The 17,165-nt window shown below is 35.1% G+C and overlaps 1 protein-coding gene and 1 pseudogene across 1 annotated transcript in view; both read left to right on the forward strand.

The window, feature by feature from the left end:
- Brca2 (BRCA2, DNA repair associated) overlaps positions 1-17,165 on the forward strand; it is a 90,423-nt gene that overhangs the window by 33,771 nt on the left and 39,487 nt on the right. Inside the window, exons 9-11 of the mRNA XM_004631134.2 lie at positions 909-2,018; positions 3,985-8,877; positions 11,208-11,303. Coding sequence (XP_004631191.1) covers positions 909-2,018; positions 3,985-8,877; positions 11,208-11,303 — 6,099 coding nt within the window. The remainder of the gene's footprint in view (positions 1-908; positions 2,019-3,984; positions 8,878-11,207; positions 11,304-17,165) is intronic.
- On the forward strand, positions 15,395-16,590 carry LOC105742141 (annotated as a pseudogene).

Below are 17,165 nucleotides of genomic sequence, written 5' to 3' on the forward strand. Positions count from 1 at the left end.
GCTGGCACAGGACAGTGGAGCAGCCAACACACAGGACTACCGTCTGTGCATGGCTAAAGACCGTGGTGATTTTATAGCATCCTGGGCACTTCACGTCCATGAAGTAGGAATTGGGGCTCTGCACCAGGCGCTTCTTCTTGTGCTTCCTCTTCTCCTCCTCCAGAGAGGGATGAAGGAGATCTTTTGCGAGAGGCATGTTCTCGTGGGGAGTTCGTCACCGCCGGAAAGGCTGCATTTTTCTTAGTATGTATATATCTGTGTAGAAGTATAGGATTAGTTGTGTGTGGTATCATGTTGGGAGTGTGTATATGTATATGTTTACACACACATATATAGTGAGATTTTATTCTCTGTTGTAGCACCACAAAATTGACTTATAATACCAATTTGATAAATCCTAAATATTAAATTGAACATACAGCAATTTTATTTATTTATTTTATTTTTTATTTTTATTTTTTAGTGGAACTGGGGATTGAACTCAGGCCCCAGTCCTTGCCAGGCAAACGCTATTCCACTGAGCCATCTCCCCAGCCCCATACAGCAATTTTATTTTATTTATTTTTTATTTTTTATTTTTTTTAGCAATTTTAAATGTGAGTTTTCATTGTTCAGAGCTGGTAAAGGAAGATTATTATGTATTGGAATATGAATAAAAGGCTTTGTGTATATTGATATCAGGCTTTACCAGGAGAATAGGGTTATTCTGAGTGCTAACATTTCTTTTTTCTCCACATCCTGTTTTATAATGGTGATGTGGAGAAAGAAGAAATGTTAGCACTCAGAATAACCCTTAAATGCTAAATAATGTGTTAACATATACTGACAGTATATGGTAATAGTGGCATTGATATATAAATTATGGCTCATTATAACATCATTAATATGCCTCTTTTAAATTTTAACAGGATTGGGAAAAATGGTAGGAAATTCATTTGGTAAAGTAAGTAGCTGCAAAGATCACTATGGAAAGTTAATACCAAATCCCCTAGAAGATGAAGTACATGAAGCAGTCAAAGACACTTTTGAAGAAGATTGTTTTTCACTGTATTTTTCCAAGTATAAAACAGGAAATCTACAAAAAACAAGCAAGATTAGGAAAAAAATTTTCCATGAAGAAAGAACTAATGACCGCAGAGAAGAAGCTAAAAAACACATGAAAGAAAATAAACATTCATTTGCATCTGAAGTGGAACCAAGTGATAGTGATCCTTTAGGTTCAAAAGTACCAAGTCAGAAGCCTTTTGGCCATGGCAGTGACAGAATCTCCAAGGAAGCTGTACCATCTTCAGGCTGTGAATGGTCTCAGTTAACACTCTCAGGTCTAAATGCAACCGAGATAAAGGAAATAGCTCTATTGCCTATTTCATCTTATGACCAAAATAATTCTGAAAAAGACTTAATAGATAGTGAAAAAGAAAGTGGGAACCATAGTACTTCAGAAAATTGTTTGCCACCTTTTTCTAATCTACCAGAGAATATATCACCTGGGAAAAAACCTGCAGGTGAGCGAGATAAAGAGCAGCATCTTGAATCTAATAAAGACTCCATTCTTGCAGTGAAAGAGGCCATTTCTGGGACTTCTCCAGTAACTCCTCTATTTCAGGATATCAAAAGCTCTATATTCAAGATGAGAGAATCATCTGAAGAGACTTTTAGTACAGTTTTCTCAGATAACATGATCAATCCAAACTTCAAAGAAGAAACTAAAGCCTCTACAAGTGGGCTGGAAATACATACTGTTTGTTCACAGAAAGAAGATTCTTTATGCCTCAGTTCAGTTGATAATGGAAGCTTGCTGGCCACTATCACACCTTCTTCTGTAACTTTGAAGAATACAGGTTTAATATCCACTTTGAAAAAGAAAACAAAAAAGTTTGTTTATGCTGTAAATGATGAAGCATCCTGTCAAAGAAAAAAAGTACAGAAAGATCAAAAAACAGAACTAACTAGTCATTCGCCCCAGTTTGAAGCAGATGTTTTTGAAACATCACTTACATTTGCAAATGCTGGTGCAGGTACCATTTCTTGTGTATTCATTTGATGGTTTGTCAAAATGTTCATACACTTTTATGGATGATAGTAAGTTCTCTTATTTGATTATGTGTTTCTTTAGCCTTTTTAAAAAACACATGGCCTGCTTCTATAGTTTTGTTTTTTTTGGGTTTTTTTTAAGGTGCTTATATTTGGAATCAAACTTAGCAGATCAGTTTGCACAGTATATATGTTTGGGTTTTTTTTTTTTTTTTTATGTTTCATTTTGTTGGCAATACTGAAGACTGAGCCCAAGGTTTAGACAATTTGCTGTACCTTGAAACTGTATCTGCAGCCCTTATTTCTTTTTTTAAAAACAGGTCTTACATGCTCAAGCATTAGTTCAACAGCTTCTCAGCCCTCTGGGCCTGTGGTATGTGCTATTATGCCTGGCTTCCTCACTGTTAAGACAGATTCTGACTTATAAACAGAAAGGGCTTGGCTTCTTAATTCCTGCTTTAATTTAAAAGTGCATATTATGTGCAAATTAAGCAGATTTATATGTGTGATGTTATTTGCTATGTATTTTTTCTAATACATATAAAAAAAATACAGAAGGTAATTTCTAATTGAATTTACTATGACAGTCCTAAAATGTTTTTTACTGTTGTTGTATAGTGTTCTTAAATATTTAGAAGTTTCTTAAAGTTACTGCTTTATTTTTGGGTGACCAGTATGTAAATAGCAAAAGTCATGTTTTATTGTGACAACAGTTCACTTAACAGTAACTAAGCTGTATGTTTAAAAAGAGGCTTAAAACTCTGGCATAGTGGCACTCACTTGTAGTCACAGCTATGTGGGAGACAGAGTCAGATGGATTGCTTGAGCCTAGGAGTTTAGGTCAGCCTGGAAAACAAGCCTCATCTCAAAAGAAAAAAAAAATTATCTGCCTATGAGAAGATGTTAATAGGCTATAATGGTAGTGGATAGGATTAATGGTACTGGAGTACAGAGAGACTGTTTAAAGTTTGAATTAAATTTCCAGAAAAAAATGTCTGATATTCATTCTCATCCTCCCTCCCTCCTGTTCTCCCTCCCCACCCCTTTCTTCCTGTCTATCCCAGAGTTAAAGTTACTGAAGTAGTTAGTACATTGTAATAATCACTTATTAAATGAAATGAAATTAAGACTTTTGACTTATTAATAGAAAATTGAAGAAAGAGAAAACACCAGTTTAACTCATTTTGCCTTTTAACTGACATTAGCTCATCATTTGAGGCCTTGCATAGATTGTTTTTCTTTTTGTTTTTTCAATACAAAGGAATTAACTGCAAGAAATTTTTAGTATTCTCATTTCTGCCTTGCTTTTTGTCTCCTTCCATACTAATTTTGGCAATGAAGTTTCTTCCAATTTAATTTGCCAATAAAAATTAAGAGTTTTTCTGCTTGGGCAAATGAAGTCAGGCGCATAGAACCACAGTTCCATTCTCAGCTACAGAAGCTGCAACAGACCTACCCTTAAGGCTGCTTGAAGTAGCCAAAAAAAAAAAAGACCTCAAATATTCCAGGCCTACCATGCTGGCCCCATCCCAGGCTCACTAAGATGACAATTGAGACTGGGCATGGTGACATACGTACCTATAACTCCAGCTCTTGGGAGGCTGTAAACAGATCACTACAAGTCCGATCTAGTAGTGAAACCCTGAATACCCTTCCCTAAAACACACACGCATAAAAAAAATTTAAGTATTTTTTTGTTGTTGTTAAATTTGAATTTTATTTATGGTAGCTAGCACTTAAACTACATTAGATAAAGCAATTTTGATTATGTTGATATGTTATTTTAAAAAATACCAAAGCTCTATCTTTGGCTAGAAAATGTAGTACCATCACAATAGAGATATGTAGAATTCTGTTTTAAATCTGATTTTAAACACTACTCTTTTAACTTAGAATATTTAATGATTGTGATGCTGCTTTAATTTTGTGGTTTTGTGTTCTTGTGTTTAGGTTTATGGTATTCTTCTGTGAAAAGAAACTGTTTACAGAATGATCCTGAAGAGTTGACCTCTTTAACCAGCTGTTCTAGGACAAATCTGAGAAAATGTTCCAATAATGAAAGTAATTATATTAATACAATAATATCTCAAGATCTTAATTATAAAGAAGCAAAACTTAATAAAGAAAAACTACCGTCACTTACATCTCCAGATACTGATTTTTTGTCATGCCTGCAGAAAAGACAGTGTGAAGATGATCCAAAAAGCCAGAAAGTTTCAAATATAAAAGAAAATGTCTTGATTGCAGTATATCAGCCTGAAGTTCAGCATTCAGAAGTAAAATATAGTGATATTCCATTTCAGTCACAGAAAAGCTTTTTTGATGGCCATGATAATACCAGCCCTCTTACATTGCCTCCTACCTCCAAGGATCCTCTTTCAAATCCAGTTGGGATTTCTGAAGGAAAGGAATCACGCAAAATATCAGAGAGCCTAAACTGTAAGAATTGTGACACTGATTGTGAATTAGCTGAAAATATTTCCATTGAAAAAGATCAAGGAATATATGTTTTAAATGGAAATTATGAAAAAGTCGAGCTGTTACCTCCTGAAAAATACGTAGCAGCATCACCTTCAGTGAAGATACCATTCAACCGTAATACACATCTAACCGTTATCCAAAAAGATCAAGAAGAAACTTCTGTAATTTCAGAAATGACTACCAATCCAAATTCTGAAGAACTTTTCATAGGCAGTGAGAGTAATTTTGTCTTTCAAATAACTGATGAAAGGAATAGCCCTGTTTTAGGAACGACGAAGGAAATTCATAGATCAGACTGTAGTTTTATAAAAGAGCCCATTCTCCAGAACTCTGCTTTGGTAGTAGATACAGATGTAGGTGACAAACAAGTGTCCCAAGTGCTGATTACTGAAGATTTTGACCCATCAAATATAATACATGATCTTAAAGAGAATAAAAGCAGTATAAAGCAGCACCTAGCATCAGATCAAGACTTGAAATCAGATATCTCCTTGAATAAGAAACCAAACAGAAATAATGATTACACACACACAATGACAGGGATTTTAGATCCAGTTTCGAGTCACAGTTTTGGAGGTAGCTTCAAAACAGCTTCCAATAAAGAAATAAAAATCTCTGAACATGACATTAAGAAAGGCAAAATGCTCTTCAAAGATATTGAAGAACAATATCCTACTAGTTCATCTTCTTTTGAAATTGTAAATACCTTTCTAAATAACCAAAAGAAATTAAATAAGCCTCATGTATGTGATTCACAGTCAGTTAGCTCTGTGTCTACTTATGTCCAGAGCAGTGCATCTGTTTCTCATGGTGAAATTAACCACACAGCCTTCCAGATGTTATCTTTAAAGCAAGATTGTCATTTAAACTATAATTTAACACCTAGCCAAAAAGCAGAAATTACAGAACTTTCTACTATATTAGAAGAATCAGGGAGTCAGTTTGAATTTACACAGTTCAGAAAACCAATCCACCTAATACCTAGTAATACACTTGAAGTGCCTGGAAACCAGATTACTGCCTCAAGTACCACTTCTGAGGAACTGAAACATGTTGATCTTCATCCTGCAATGAATGCCTCATCTACCAGTCAGGTAGATAGCAGTAAAAAATTTGAAAGAGCACTTGGGGAAAAACACAAGTTTGCTTGTTTACTGCAAAACAATCCTAACCAAAGTGCTGCTGGTTTTTTAACAAATGAAAAGGAAGTAGAGTTTAGAGGTTTTTATTCTTCTCTTGGCACAACAAAACTGAATGTTTCTAGTGAAGCTCTCCAAAAAGCCTTGAAACTGTTCAGTGACATTGAGAATATTAGTGAAGAAACTTCTGCTGAAGTAGACCCAAGTTTCTGTTCAAGGAGATGTTCTGATTCTGTTCTTTCAGTGTTGAAGATAGAAAATCATAACACTGATAAAAATTTAAATGAGAAAAGCAATAATGGCCAACTAGTATTACAAAATAATGATGAAAGAACTACCAGCGTATTTGTTGAAGAAAATACTGAAAATTACATGAGAAATACAGAAAATAAAAATAATGAATATATTGGTGCTTGTGGAAATACTTGCAAATTGAGACAGCTTGGTGACACTGATTCAAGCAAAAATGGTACAGTTTATATTCATAAAGATAAAAATGATTTTCCATGTAGTGATCAGCATAATATACATCTTAAATCATCTAGCCAGTTTATGAGTGAGCTAAATACACAAAAAGAAAGTTTATCAGATTTAACTTGTTTGGAAGTTGTAAAGGCTGAAGAAACATGTTATATTAGTTCAAATAAAGAACAGTTAACTGCAAGTGAGATGGACCAATATGCAAATAATTTTGATATATCATTTCAGACTACAAGTGGGAAAAATATCAGAGTCTCCAAAGAGTCATTGAATAAAGTTGTAAATTTCTTTGATCAGAAACCAGAAGAGTGGAATGACTTTTCAGATTCCTTGCATTCTGAATTACTTTCTGGCAGAAAGAACAAAATGGACCTCTCAAGTCATGGGGAAACAAATATGAAAAACAAAATATTGGGAGAAAGTACCCCAGCTTGTACTGGAACTGAGTTAAGTTTCCTGCAACAACCTGAATATAAAATAGGAAATATCAAAAAACCTAACCTGTTGGGGTTTTATACAGCTAGTGGAAAAAAAGTAAATATTTTAAAGGAATCTCTGGACAAAGTGAAAAATCTGTTCAATGAAAACTGGCAAGATGGTAGTAAAATAACCAAATTGGGCCCTCAAGTAGCAAAGAGCCTAGAAGACAAAGAGGACTGTAAAGAAGGGCTTGAATTAGTATGTGAGACAGTTGAGAGGACAGCTGTCCCAAAGCATGAAATGCCCAACCTGAGTAATAGTTTACACAGACAACCTGAAAATCTCAAAACATCAAATAGTATCTCTTCAGAAGTGGAAGTACATGAAAACGTAGAAATAGAAACAAATCCCCCTATAACTTCTGGCACAAGTCAGTTCCCTTACTCAGCTATTAACAATTTACCTTTAGCATTTTACACAGGACATGGTAACAAAATTTCTGTGAATCCGGCTTTACTATTTGAGATGACAAAGTGGCTGAAAAGAGAATTGGATGATGAACAAGAAGAAATAAATGCTGCTAAGGTTGTATGTGTAAAGGAATATTCTCAGAATTATGTGGGAAATCCTTCAAATAATATTAGTTCAAGTAGCATCATAACTGAAAATGACAAAATTCATATCTCTGAAAAACAAGATTTAACTCATTTGAGTAGCAGTAGCATGTCTGACAGCTACTATTTTGATGTTTGTCATTCTGATGATACATATGATGATTCAGGATATTTCTCAAAAAATAAATTTGATTCTGGTGTTGAACTAAGCGTGAATGTCAAAGATAAAAAGAACACTGGCTTTTCTGAAGTAGTACCCGCTGTAAAAGAAGTAAGCACATATCCACAAGCCATAAATGAAGATGTTTATGTTCAGAAACCTGTGACTAACTCTTCACCATGCAAAAATAAAAATACAGCCATTAACTTGGCTGTAACTGATTCAGATAATTTTGAGGTAGGGCCCCCTGCATTCCATACAGCCAGTGGTAAAATGGTCTTTGTTTCACAAGACTCAACTAAAATAGTAAAAAATATATTTACAGCAAACTGCAATAAGATAATTAACCAAAACACTGAGAATAAATCAGACATTTGCCAAAGAATATCTGTGACAACTTATAATAAGCCATTGGATAATTCAGAGGATGTTATTTTTCCTAACTCTCTAGATGATGAAAAATGTGAGCACTCCAGTGAGAACTTTGCTGATACTCAAAGTGAAAGTTTACAACGTAACAAAAGTATGTCTGGGCTAGAGGGAGTTTGTGAAAGACCATCTTGTGTTAGCTTGGAAGCTTCAGATACATGTAAACTTAATATAGGGAAGCTTCCAAAGCCGATCTCTTCTACAGGTGTTCGTGGAATTTTTAGCACAGCAAGTGGAAAATCTGTAGAAGTATCAGATGGTTCGTTACAAAAGGCAAGACAGATGTTTTCTAAATCGGAAGATAGTGCCAAGCAACTGTTTTCCAAAGTATTTAAAAGTAATGAACATTCAGACCAATTCACAAAAGAAGAAAACTCTATAATGCATACCCCCCTAAAAGTGCTGTTACCTCCAAAAAACTTCCAGCATAATGCAAGTTCATCTGCTTTCTCTGGATTTAGCACAGCAAGTGGAAAACAGGTTTCAGTTTCAGAAAGTGCCTTACACAAAGTTAAGGGAATGTTAGAGGAATTTGATTTAATAAGAACTGCTTCTACTGTTGAGCATTCACCTTCATCTAGACAAGATGAATTGGAAATACCTCTTTGTATTGATAAGAGAACTCCAGAACACTCTATAGACTTTAAAACAGAAAAAAACTGCAATAATGAACTCAAATTACCAAGTAACAATAGTACTGAAGGAAGTTCTTTAAAAAGTAATGACTTTGTTAAAGTTTCTCCATGTCCCTCTCAGTTTAAGCAAGACAAACAACTTGTATTGGGAGCCAAAGCATCACTACTTGAGAATACTCATCTTTTGAAGAACGAACAGGCTTTCCCAAAAAATGAAATGGAAATTGGTAAAATTGAAACTTTTTGTAGTGATCCTGTGCAAATAAGTGCAGAAGTGTGTTCTTATCACAAAGAACCAAAAACCTACTTTGAAACAGAAGCAATAGAGATTGCCAAAGCTTTTATGGAAGATGATGAGCTGACTGATTCTGTACCACCAGGTCATCGTACACGTACACACTCACCTTTTGCATACCAAAAAAATGAAAGGGTTTTGTTAAATTCAAGAACTGGAAAAAGAAGAGCAGGTGCTCTTGTTTCAGTTGGTAAGTATCAGCTCTTTTTGCATTGCCAATCTCTTTTAAAAGTGTTCAGTCAGGGCCGGGGAGATGGCTTGGTAGAATAAGCGCTTCCCTGGCAAGCACAAGGGCCTGAGTTCAATCCCTGGTTCCGCCAAAAAAAAAAAAGTGTTCAGTCACAGTAGTCCTGTTGTTCTAGTAATTAGAGTGTTAACAAGTTTATGTTTTACATGTAGTTTGAGAGTAGCTTGATTGGTATCTGTAGTTTATGTACTGAAAGTCATGTTTTAAGGGTCTCAAGTATTTTTTCAGATTATTAGTATAGGTACATTTGAGAAATTGATGTTGAAGTTTTGAATTCTTCTAGAAAAGATGATACTCTTCACACAATGAAGTCAGCATAGTACTTTCTGACTTTTCATATAGATTCAGAATGGTTCTTTATTTTAAGTTGGTTTTTAGTCAAACCACTCACTGAGTATTATATGGCACCTAGTCATACTATTTAGCTTCTCAGAGCCACAGTTTCCATATCTTATGCAAACACCACCCTCTTAAGTAAATGTGAAGATAAACTTATGTACCTGAAGCACTTAATACCAAAGCTGATGCATAGTAGGGAGAAGGCATTCAATACTTGTTAGCTTCCTTCATATTTTCTTTCTAGGAAACAGTCTAAAAATAGTTATTGTTAGAAACCAGTATTCTTATCTTCCTGGTGTTGGAACCATATTCTCAATGTGTATCTAACAACTGAGTTTAACTGTTAGGTTCACTGGATGTGTAGTGAAGTTTCCGGTAGTCTCTGACTATAATCTTAAATTACTGAATTTGTTGATTAGTTACAATTAAAGTAAATGCCAAAACTAAGTCTCCAACTCTTACATAGATGAGGTAAATAACTAGTTACTTTTAGACACCTATAGACTCAGAATATTTCAGTTATCAAAAATGTTGTCCAGAGATGGCATGGTGGTACGTGCCTGTAATCCCAGTGCCTGGGAAGCTGAAAACAGGAGAATCACTACAAGTCTGATCTGTGTAGTATAAGCCCTGCACTAAATAAAAAAAAAAATACTGTCCAGTGCCTTCATATTGCAGGAAAGATAACAAACTAGTTAGTTGATTAAGTCCTCCTACTGGAGTGTTAGCCAGCTTACGTTCTGTACAGAATTTACTTCATGGACAAGTAGTAAGTTTAAAACACTTACCTGAGACTATTTGAAATCCTTTAGTACAAAATTCAGAATTGTATGTAAAAGATATCGATAATTCTTTTGTGAAAAAAATGATTTTATAGTAATCTGTTCTGTGGTCTACTGAAGCTGCCTTCCATCTAGAAGAACAGGATAAATGACTTCTAAATATTCTCAACAGTGTCACTATATAATTTCTCTGACTTATATATAAATATGTAGTTTATCAACTTTTGTTTATTTGAATAGTATATGTTTTTTTGAACAGTTAAAAATCTGAGAAAGGATTCTAATATCCCAATAAAGACTAGCATGGGCATTTCTACTTAATAAGCCCTACAAATTAGTTTCCTGTAATAAACTACCAAAAAAGGAAAATATTTGCTACCATGTATCTCAGCATGACATAGAAATACATACCTTGAGTTGTGGCCTCTATAAGCCTTCTATCATTGAACTGTATTCACAGCCCAGCATTTTTAAATAAGGAGTGTTATAGTTATCAGTGTCTAGGGATGTAGCTCAGTGGTAAAGCAACCACTTAGCACACATAAAGCCTAAGATTCAATACCAAGACCACAAGAGACAGAGAGGCAGAAAGGATCAATAAAGTTATGACTGTTACTAGTATTTAAATATGCTTTGGTAATTTAAAAATACTCTCCAACCTACTGAGAGTAACCTAGGGGTCTATATAATAAATTCATCCTTAAGTTTGATATCTTAGAAAAAGTAAGTTTGGAGAAATGTTGTTTGTCCTTATTGTCAGGACTTAAGAATTATGTATTCAGTGCCACTTTTTTTTTTTTTTAAAGTAGCTTGTTGCTGGACAAGGTGGTTCATACCTGCAATCCCAGTACAGAAGGATTGCTGTGAGTTCAAGGCCAGTCTGGCCTACATAAGTGAGTTGAAGGCTAGCTTGCACTACATAGTCCCTATCAACACCCCCTCCAGAAAAATAGATTGTCTTTATGATCAAAAAGTGGTAAAAATTAAATTGTTACTGAAAAATGATTTTTTTCTTTTAAAAGAATGGTCACTGTTTATAATTATATATTTTATATAGCATATTATAAGTCATTTTAATTTTTTAAGTAGAATGTAAGGTTTTAAAAATGAAATTGATATAATTTATAGACATTTATGGAAATTTGTTTTTAGGAGAATCCCAAATCAAAAGAAGCTTGTTGAATGAATTTGACAGGATAATAGAAAATGAAGAAAAATCTTTAAAAGCTTCAAAATGTACTCCAGACGGTAAAATTTTCTTTCTGCTCATATTTTCCCTCTATAGGTACAAATGTGTTTTTTTCTCAGCTCTTTTTACTATACATCTTGGAAAAGATTTTATAGTATAGTTTAATTGTAACATTGTATCTTAACTTGTTTGTTAGTTTTTCTTCACATTACCTAGTCTGATGGTAAGGTTGCCTATAATTGGAAAGTTTAGAATAATTATAAGATAACAACTTTAATTTTAAAAAGACTATAAGAATTAAGCTAAAACTATTGTAGCATAATAATTTAAAGCCCAGGTTCTAGACTTTAGTCAGGGTTTTGATCACCATTTCACCAAAATTACTCTTCTCTACGTCGTAACTATCTCCATGTTGCCAAACCTAGTGGGCATTTCTTGGTCCTTATTGGACTCTGTGTTCCAAACATAGTTGATTGCTTCTGCAGCCCACTATGATCTCTTGTTGCTTTTCCTTAATGGCTGTTCATGCGCAGTTCTTTTAATAATTCTTCCGTATTTTTTCCTTACTCTAACCTCAGGGATCCTTAGGTCTGTTCTCCGCCTAAACTTCAGTGACTACCAGAACTGTACTTGCAGCCTTAGGCTAAAGTTCAGCATTAACTCCAGACTCATTCATTTGCCCGCTTGATCATCTCTACATGGACTGCTACAATGCGTCCCGAAGTTAGGTGGCCATTGCTGAACTCCTTATTCCAGCAGTGCTCCAAACTTGTTCTGTTGCCTTTACTTTCTCAGTAAAGGGTTGTGCCATTCTGCCATTTGACCATATCAAAGTTTTTATAATGCCTTTTGGTCTTTTGTTTCCTTATACTGCATACTTGTCCATCAACAAGTCCTGGAGTGGGAGAGTTTCATGAGGGTTTAATGGCACTATGTCTTGTATTGTACTACACATTTTCTTTGATCAAAACATTCACTGTACTTTTTATTATACCATACACACTGCAAGAGAAAGAAGAATATATACTATATAAGTATCAATATCTGATATAGTCTAATTTATAATAGTTCTCCTACTTTTTAAGCTTTTTTATTTTATTTTTTATGATATCATCATCTCATTTTGACCAGGCCAATTATTTTGTAGATTGTCTGCATTTGTTTGCTTTTTGAATCATTTAACTTACTGCTCTATTTCCTGTTTGAATAAAAGACTTAATTAGGATTATACAGTTTTGACAAAAATGCTTCATAGAAGAGCTTTTTACATGTATGGCATCATATTGAGAGCACAGAATGTCACATGACTTGACAAGTTGGTTAAGATGCTAATAACTATCATGTCATTTTATCGAAAGATATTTTCCCATTTGCATTTGGCAAATGAGCTATGAGATGATACTTTGTTACTTTGAGGATATACTGTGTATATAATACTCAAAATTTTAGCAGCCACTTGCATGAGTCAGTTGTATAATTAGAGGTTGAAAAGCTAGTTTTCATGTTTTTTGTTTGTTTTTAGTGATACTGGGATTGAGCATAGAACCTTCTTGCTGAGTCACAACCCCAGTCTTTTTATTTTTTATTTGGAGGCAACATCTTACTAAGTCTTGCTGGCTCGGCTCGAACTTGCAAACCTCATGCCTCAGCCTCTCAGGGTTTCACCTTCTTTTACTTTTTGTATATTTACTAACCACTATTAAGATGTAAGGGCTTTATATTAGCAGCTCAGAATGAACTATATTTCTTTCTAAAGAGGTAAGATAAATCCTTAATTATTTCCCTATAATTATAATTTTTCAGAATAAGGAGTAAATTCATATAAAAGTCACTGTTAACAACAACAAATAATTTTATTTGTTGAACAAAATTTATTTCATGGATTTTTATTTATAAAGTACATAAAATTTGTAGGCAATTATACTGTAACTGTTTATTTAAGAAAAGAAAACATGTTTCTTAGTGTTCAAATTATCCCACATTTGGAAATAGAAACCTCTTCCGTTTCCCAAGGGATTTTGTTTTTGTTATTAACATACCCTGATTAATTTTTGAGCATGTCTTGCTTTTTGTTATTGCAAAAGGTTTTGTAGAATCTTTTTATTAGTACATTTTTTAGTTTATTGTGTTCACATTCCTTGGGAATTGGTACATGTACATATCTTAGTTCTGTTTCATTTTTTGTTCCCATCCCCTTCCTCTTCTTTCCCTCTCCCCTCTATCTCTCACTTGACTCCACTCTCCCCTCCTTTTTAAATTTTTTTTTCCTTATGTATTTAGTATAGGGTCTATAGGATCTCACTACACAGATCAGACTCATAGTGATTCTCCTGTTTTCAGCCTCCCAAGCACTAGGATTACAGGTGCACGCCACCACACCCAGTCTCAATCTCTGTCTCAGCATGCCTCAGGGGGCGAGGGATTGAACCCCAGCTGCTGCATCTGCCTAAGCAGGCACTTTAATCTGCTGGGCCATCTGGCTGGCCCTTTACCTCCTATTCTTTGTAAATGTTTGCAGTATAATCCTCGTGTGGAATTGGCAACTGTATATAACACATCCTACTTGCTTCTTTTCATCCCTTTTCCTCCCCTACCCTCCACCTCTGATCCCTTTTTCATTTTAGGAAGATCTGCCTCCCTCATTCCTACTATCTTTTAGTTTGCTCTTATACTTTGGGTTTCTCATGTAAGAGAAACCTATCATACCCTAGTGCTGGGATCAGCCCTTTTTCCAAAGATCCTTTCAGTAATTAATATTTTATAAAAACCAAGATTTGGATGCTAGCCATGCTATTACTGCTGATAGTGTTACTGTTTTATTTACATTCTTGGTTTCTCATTAAATCATTTATACTTTGCTTTATGGTTTTTTTTTTAATTTTTTTTAATGTTTCCTTTATTTATTTTTTTCTTTTTTTTTTTAATGGTCAGCTCAGCCCACCCTGCGGGCGGGGCTGGCATGGCATGTGGTGCTGGGGGTCTAACCGAGGTCCCTGCATGCTTGCCTAAGCCTGCGTAAGCAGGCACTTTAGACCACTGAGCTATCTCGCCAGCCCTGCTTTATGTTAAAGCAGTTAAAGCACTAGTTTTGAAGCTTTTTTCCCCCCAAGTCTCAGGATCTCTGTATTCTCAAAACTTATGAAGGCCCTGAAAGAATGTTTGTGTATGTGGATTATATCTATTTATATTTATCATAGAATCTAAAGCTGAGAAATTTTAATTTTTGTAACATTGTTCATTGATAATTTGGAAAATGTCAGATTTCTGAGTCATGCAGATCTTCTAACAGTTGACAAATTGTATTATATATACCCAGTTGATCACCTTTGTTATTGACATCACTGACCTAATCTAAAGAGTCCAAGTATTAAGAAGCTGTCAAGTTCATAGCCGGATACTATTTTCCTCAAATTCCAACTTTTCATTTAAGAGCTTGAATTTTACTTCTGGCAAATATATTGTCGCTTCTTTTCTTTGCAGTGATAAACTCATTCATTTATACCCAAATTCGAGTTGTTGGCTATTCTTCCAAGTAAAAACAGTAATTTTGTGGGGAAAAAAAACAAAACAAAACAAACCAGTAGTTAGCTTGTTCATGGATGTGCATTTTCTTGAGATAATGGTTGCACTGATATAGCAGAATATGCCACCAGGGAAAATATTATTTAGCACAGTGGAAAAGACATATATAATAACTCAGTAGTATTAGGACAGTTTGACAGCTTGAATCCTCTGAAGAACTCCGAGCACTCCTCAGATTTTCATAGAGAATACCTTTGAGAATCACTGTCCCACAGTACTGTATATACATAGAATAGTTTTGGATTCACAATATCAGTTTAAACTACTAACGATAAACCTGCTAAGGGAAAATGAAGAATTCTTTGCAGTTTTTTTCTCCTTAGAAAATTTATCATGTCTAAAGCCATACCACCCTGAACACACCTGATCTTGTCTGATCTTGGAAGCTAAGTGGGGTTGGGCCTGGTTAGTACTTGGATAGAAGAATATATATCATTTAAGGATATACAGTTAAAGTACTGTATTCAAATGTCAGAATAATTCAAGAGTGGCAGAGAGATAGCTTAGCAGCATAAGTGCCTGCCTGGCAAGTGCAAAGTCCTAAGGTTAATCCTTGGTACAAAAACAAAAAGAAGAAGAAAAAGAACCAAATGCTGCTGGCAAACCACCACAGGTGACACCTCACACTCAGTGCCATTTAAAACTAAAAGTTAGAAGTAAAGACTATCTTCTTATAGAGGAAGAATTTATTAGAAATCAGGAACAAGTGAAACCATTAGAAGAAAAGCAAGAGAAGGGAAGGTCAAAGGTAAATGATCTGAGGTGGACCCCAATGTCAGTAGGAACCTTACAAGAGAACATTGATGACAGCCATGCCCTTGTGTCTACATCTGTGGGCTGAGAACACTATGTCAGCAACCTTTCATTTGTAGAGAAGGATCTGCTGAAACAAGGCTGCTCAGTCCTACTCGGGCACAAAGTGCATGCTGTAATCAGGGTGCTGATGGATGACACAGATCCTTAGGTTGCAGTAATGAAGGTGGAAGGACCCGCCAGAAAACCTGTGCTGATACTGGTGGATTGGACAACCAAATCCAGGAAGTGAAATCTGTGGAGCTTCTTCTCACCCATCCTGAATACTATGAAGAAATGGTATAGATCCCCTAAGGGGGTCATTCTTTATGGTCTACTTCGAACAGATAAAACTTTGTTAGCCAAAATAGTAACAAGCCAAGCTTTGGCCGCTTTCTTGAGAGTGCTTGGCTCTGAATTTATTCAGAAGTGCCTGGGTGATGGGCCCAAACATGTATGAGAATTATTTTGAGTTGCTGAAGAATGTGCACCATCCATCATGTTTATTAATAAAATTGATGCCATTGGAAGCAAAAGATATGATTCAAACTCTGGAGGTGAGAGAGAAATTCAGCCAACAGTGTTGGAACTGTTGAACCAGTTGGGTGGATTTGACTTGTGGGGAGACAAAGTTACTATGGCCACAAACCAAATAGAAACTTTTGGACCCAGCACTGATCAGAACAGGGCGCATCAATAGAAAGATTGAGTTCCTACTGCCTGATGAAGAGACTAAGAGATGGCGCTTTTAGATTCACACAGGCAGCCCAATGCTGGCTGATGATGTAACCCTGGACAACCTGACCATGGCAAAGGATGCTCTCTAGTGCTGATATCAAGGCAATCTGTACAGCAGCTGGTCTGATGGCTTTGAGAAAACATAATAGAGTGAAAGTAACAAATTAAGACTTCAAGAAATCTAGAGAAAGTGTTCTTTATAGGAAATAGTAAGGTACCCTTAAGGGGCCTTAACTCTAGTGAACAGCAGTTGCCTTCAGGCAAGTGGTTGGGACTTTTCTGAACCCTGATAGGATGAGGTTTAGGAAGGTGCCCTGAGGGAGACATTTGATTTTTATAGCAAAATGTGGCATGTCTTTTCCAGGATGATGTCTAGGGTGCCTACTGAATGACCTTTGTCTGTGGTCACTGTGCTGTTTCCTCTCTGCTTCCCAGTAAAACATGCTTTTTCATTAAAAAATAGTAATTTTTCAGTGTATGCTGATCAATTTGATAGAGTTGTTTCCATTTGTTTTCAAATTTAGGATTCTTTTTTATTTAAGCTTACACTTACAGAGTTCAGTTGTAAACACTATAGAAAGATATACTTGGAGAAGTTTTGGTTCCATCCTTCTTATTCCTTACTGTTTACCATCTTTCCCACCTGTCATGTTTTTAGTGCTTTCCAATTTACTTTTTAGGATTTTTTTTTTTGTTTGTTTTTTTTTATTTTTTCAACAAATAATACACTGCATATATTCTTCTTAGTGGTTAATTGCTGTACAAGATGCGGACTTGTGATCCTATTTACAAACACCATTAGAACAAAT

Source organism: Octodon degus, unplaced genomic scaffold (genome assembly GCF_000260255.1).
Source record: "Octodon degus isolate 3935 unplaced genomic scaffold, OctDeg1.0 scaffold00038, whole genome shotgun sequence".
Classification (NCBI taxonomy): Eukaryota; Metazoa; Chordata; class Mammalia; order Rodentia; family Octodontidae; genus Octodon; species Octodon degus.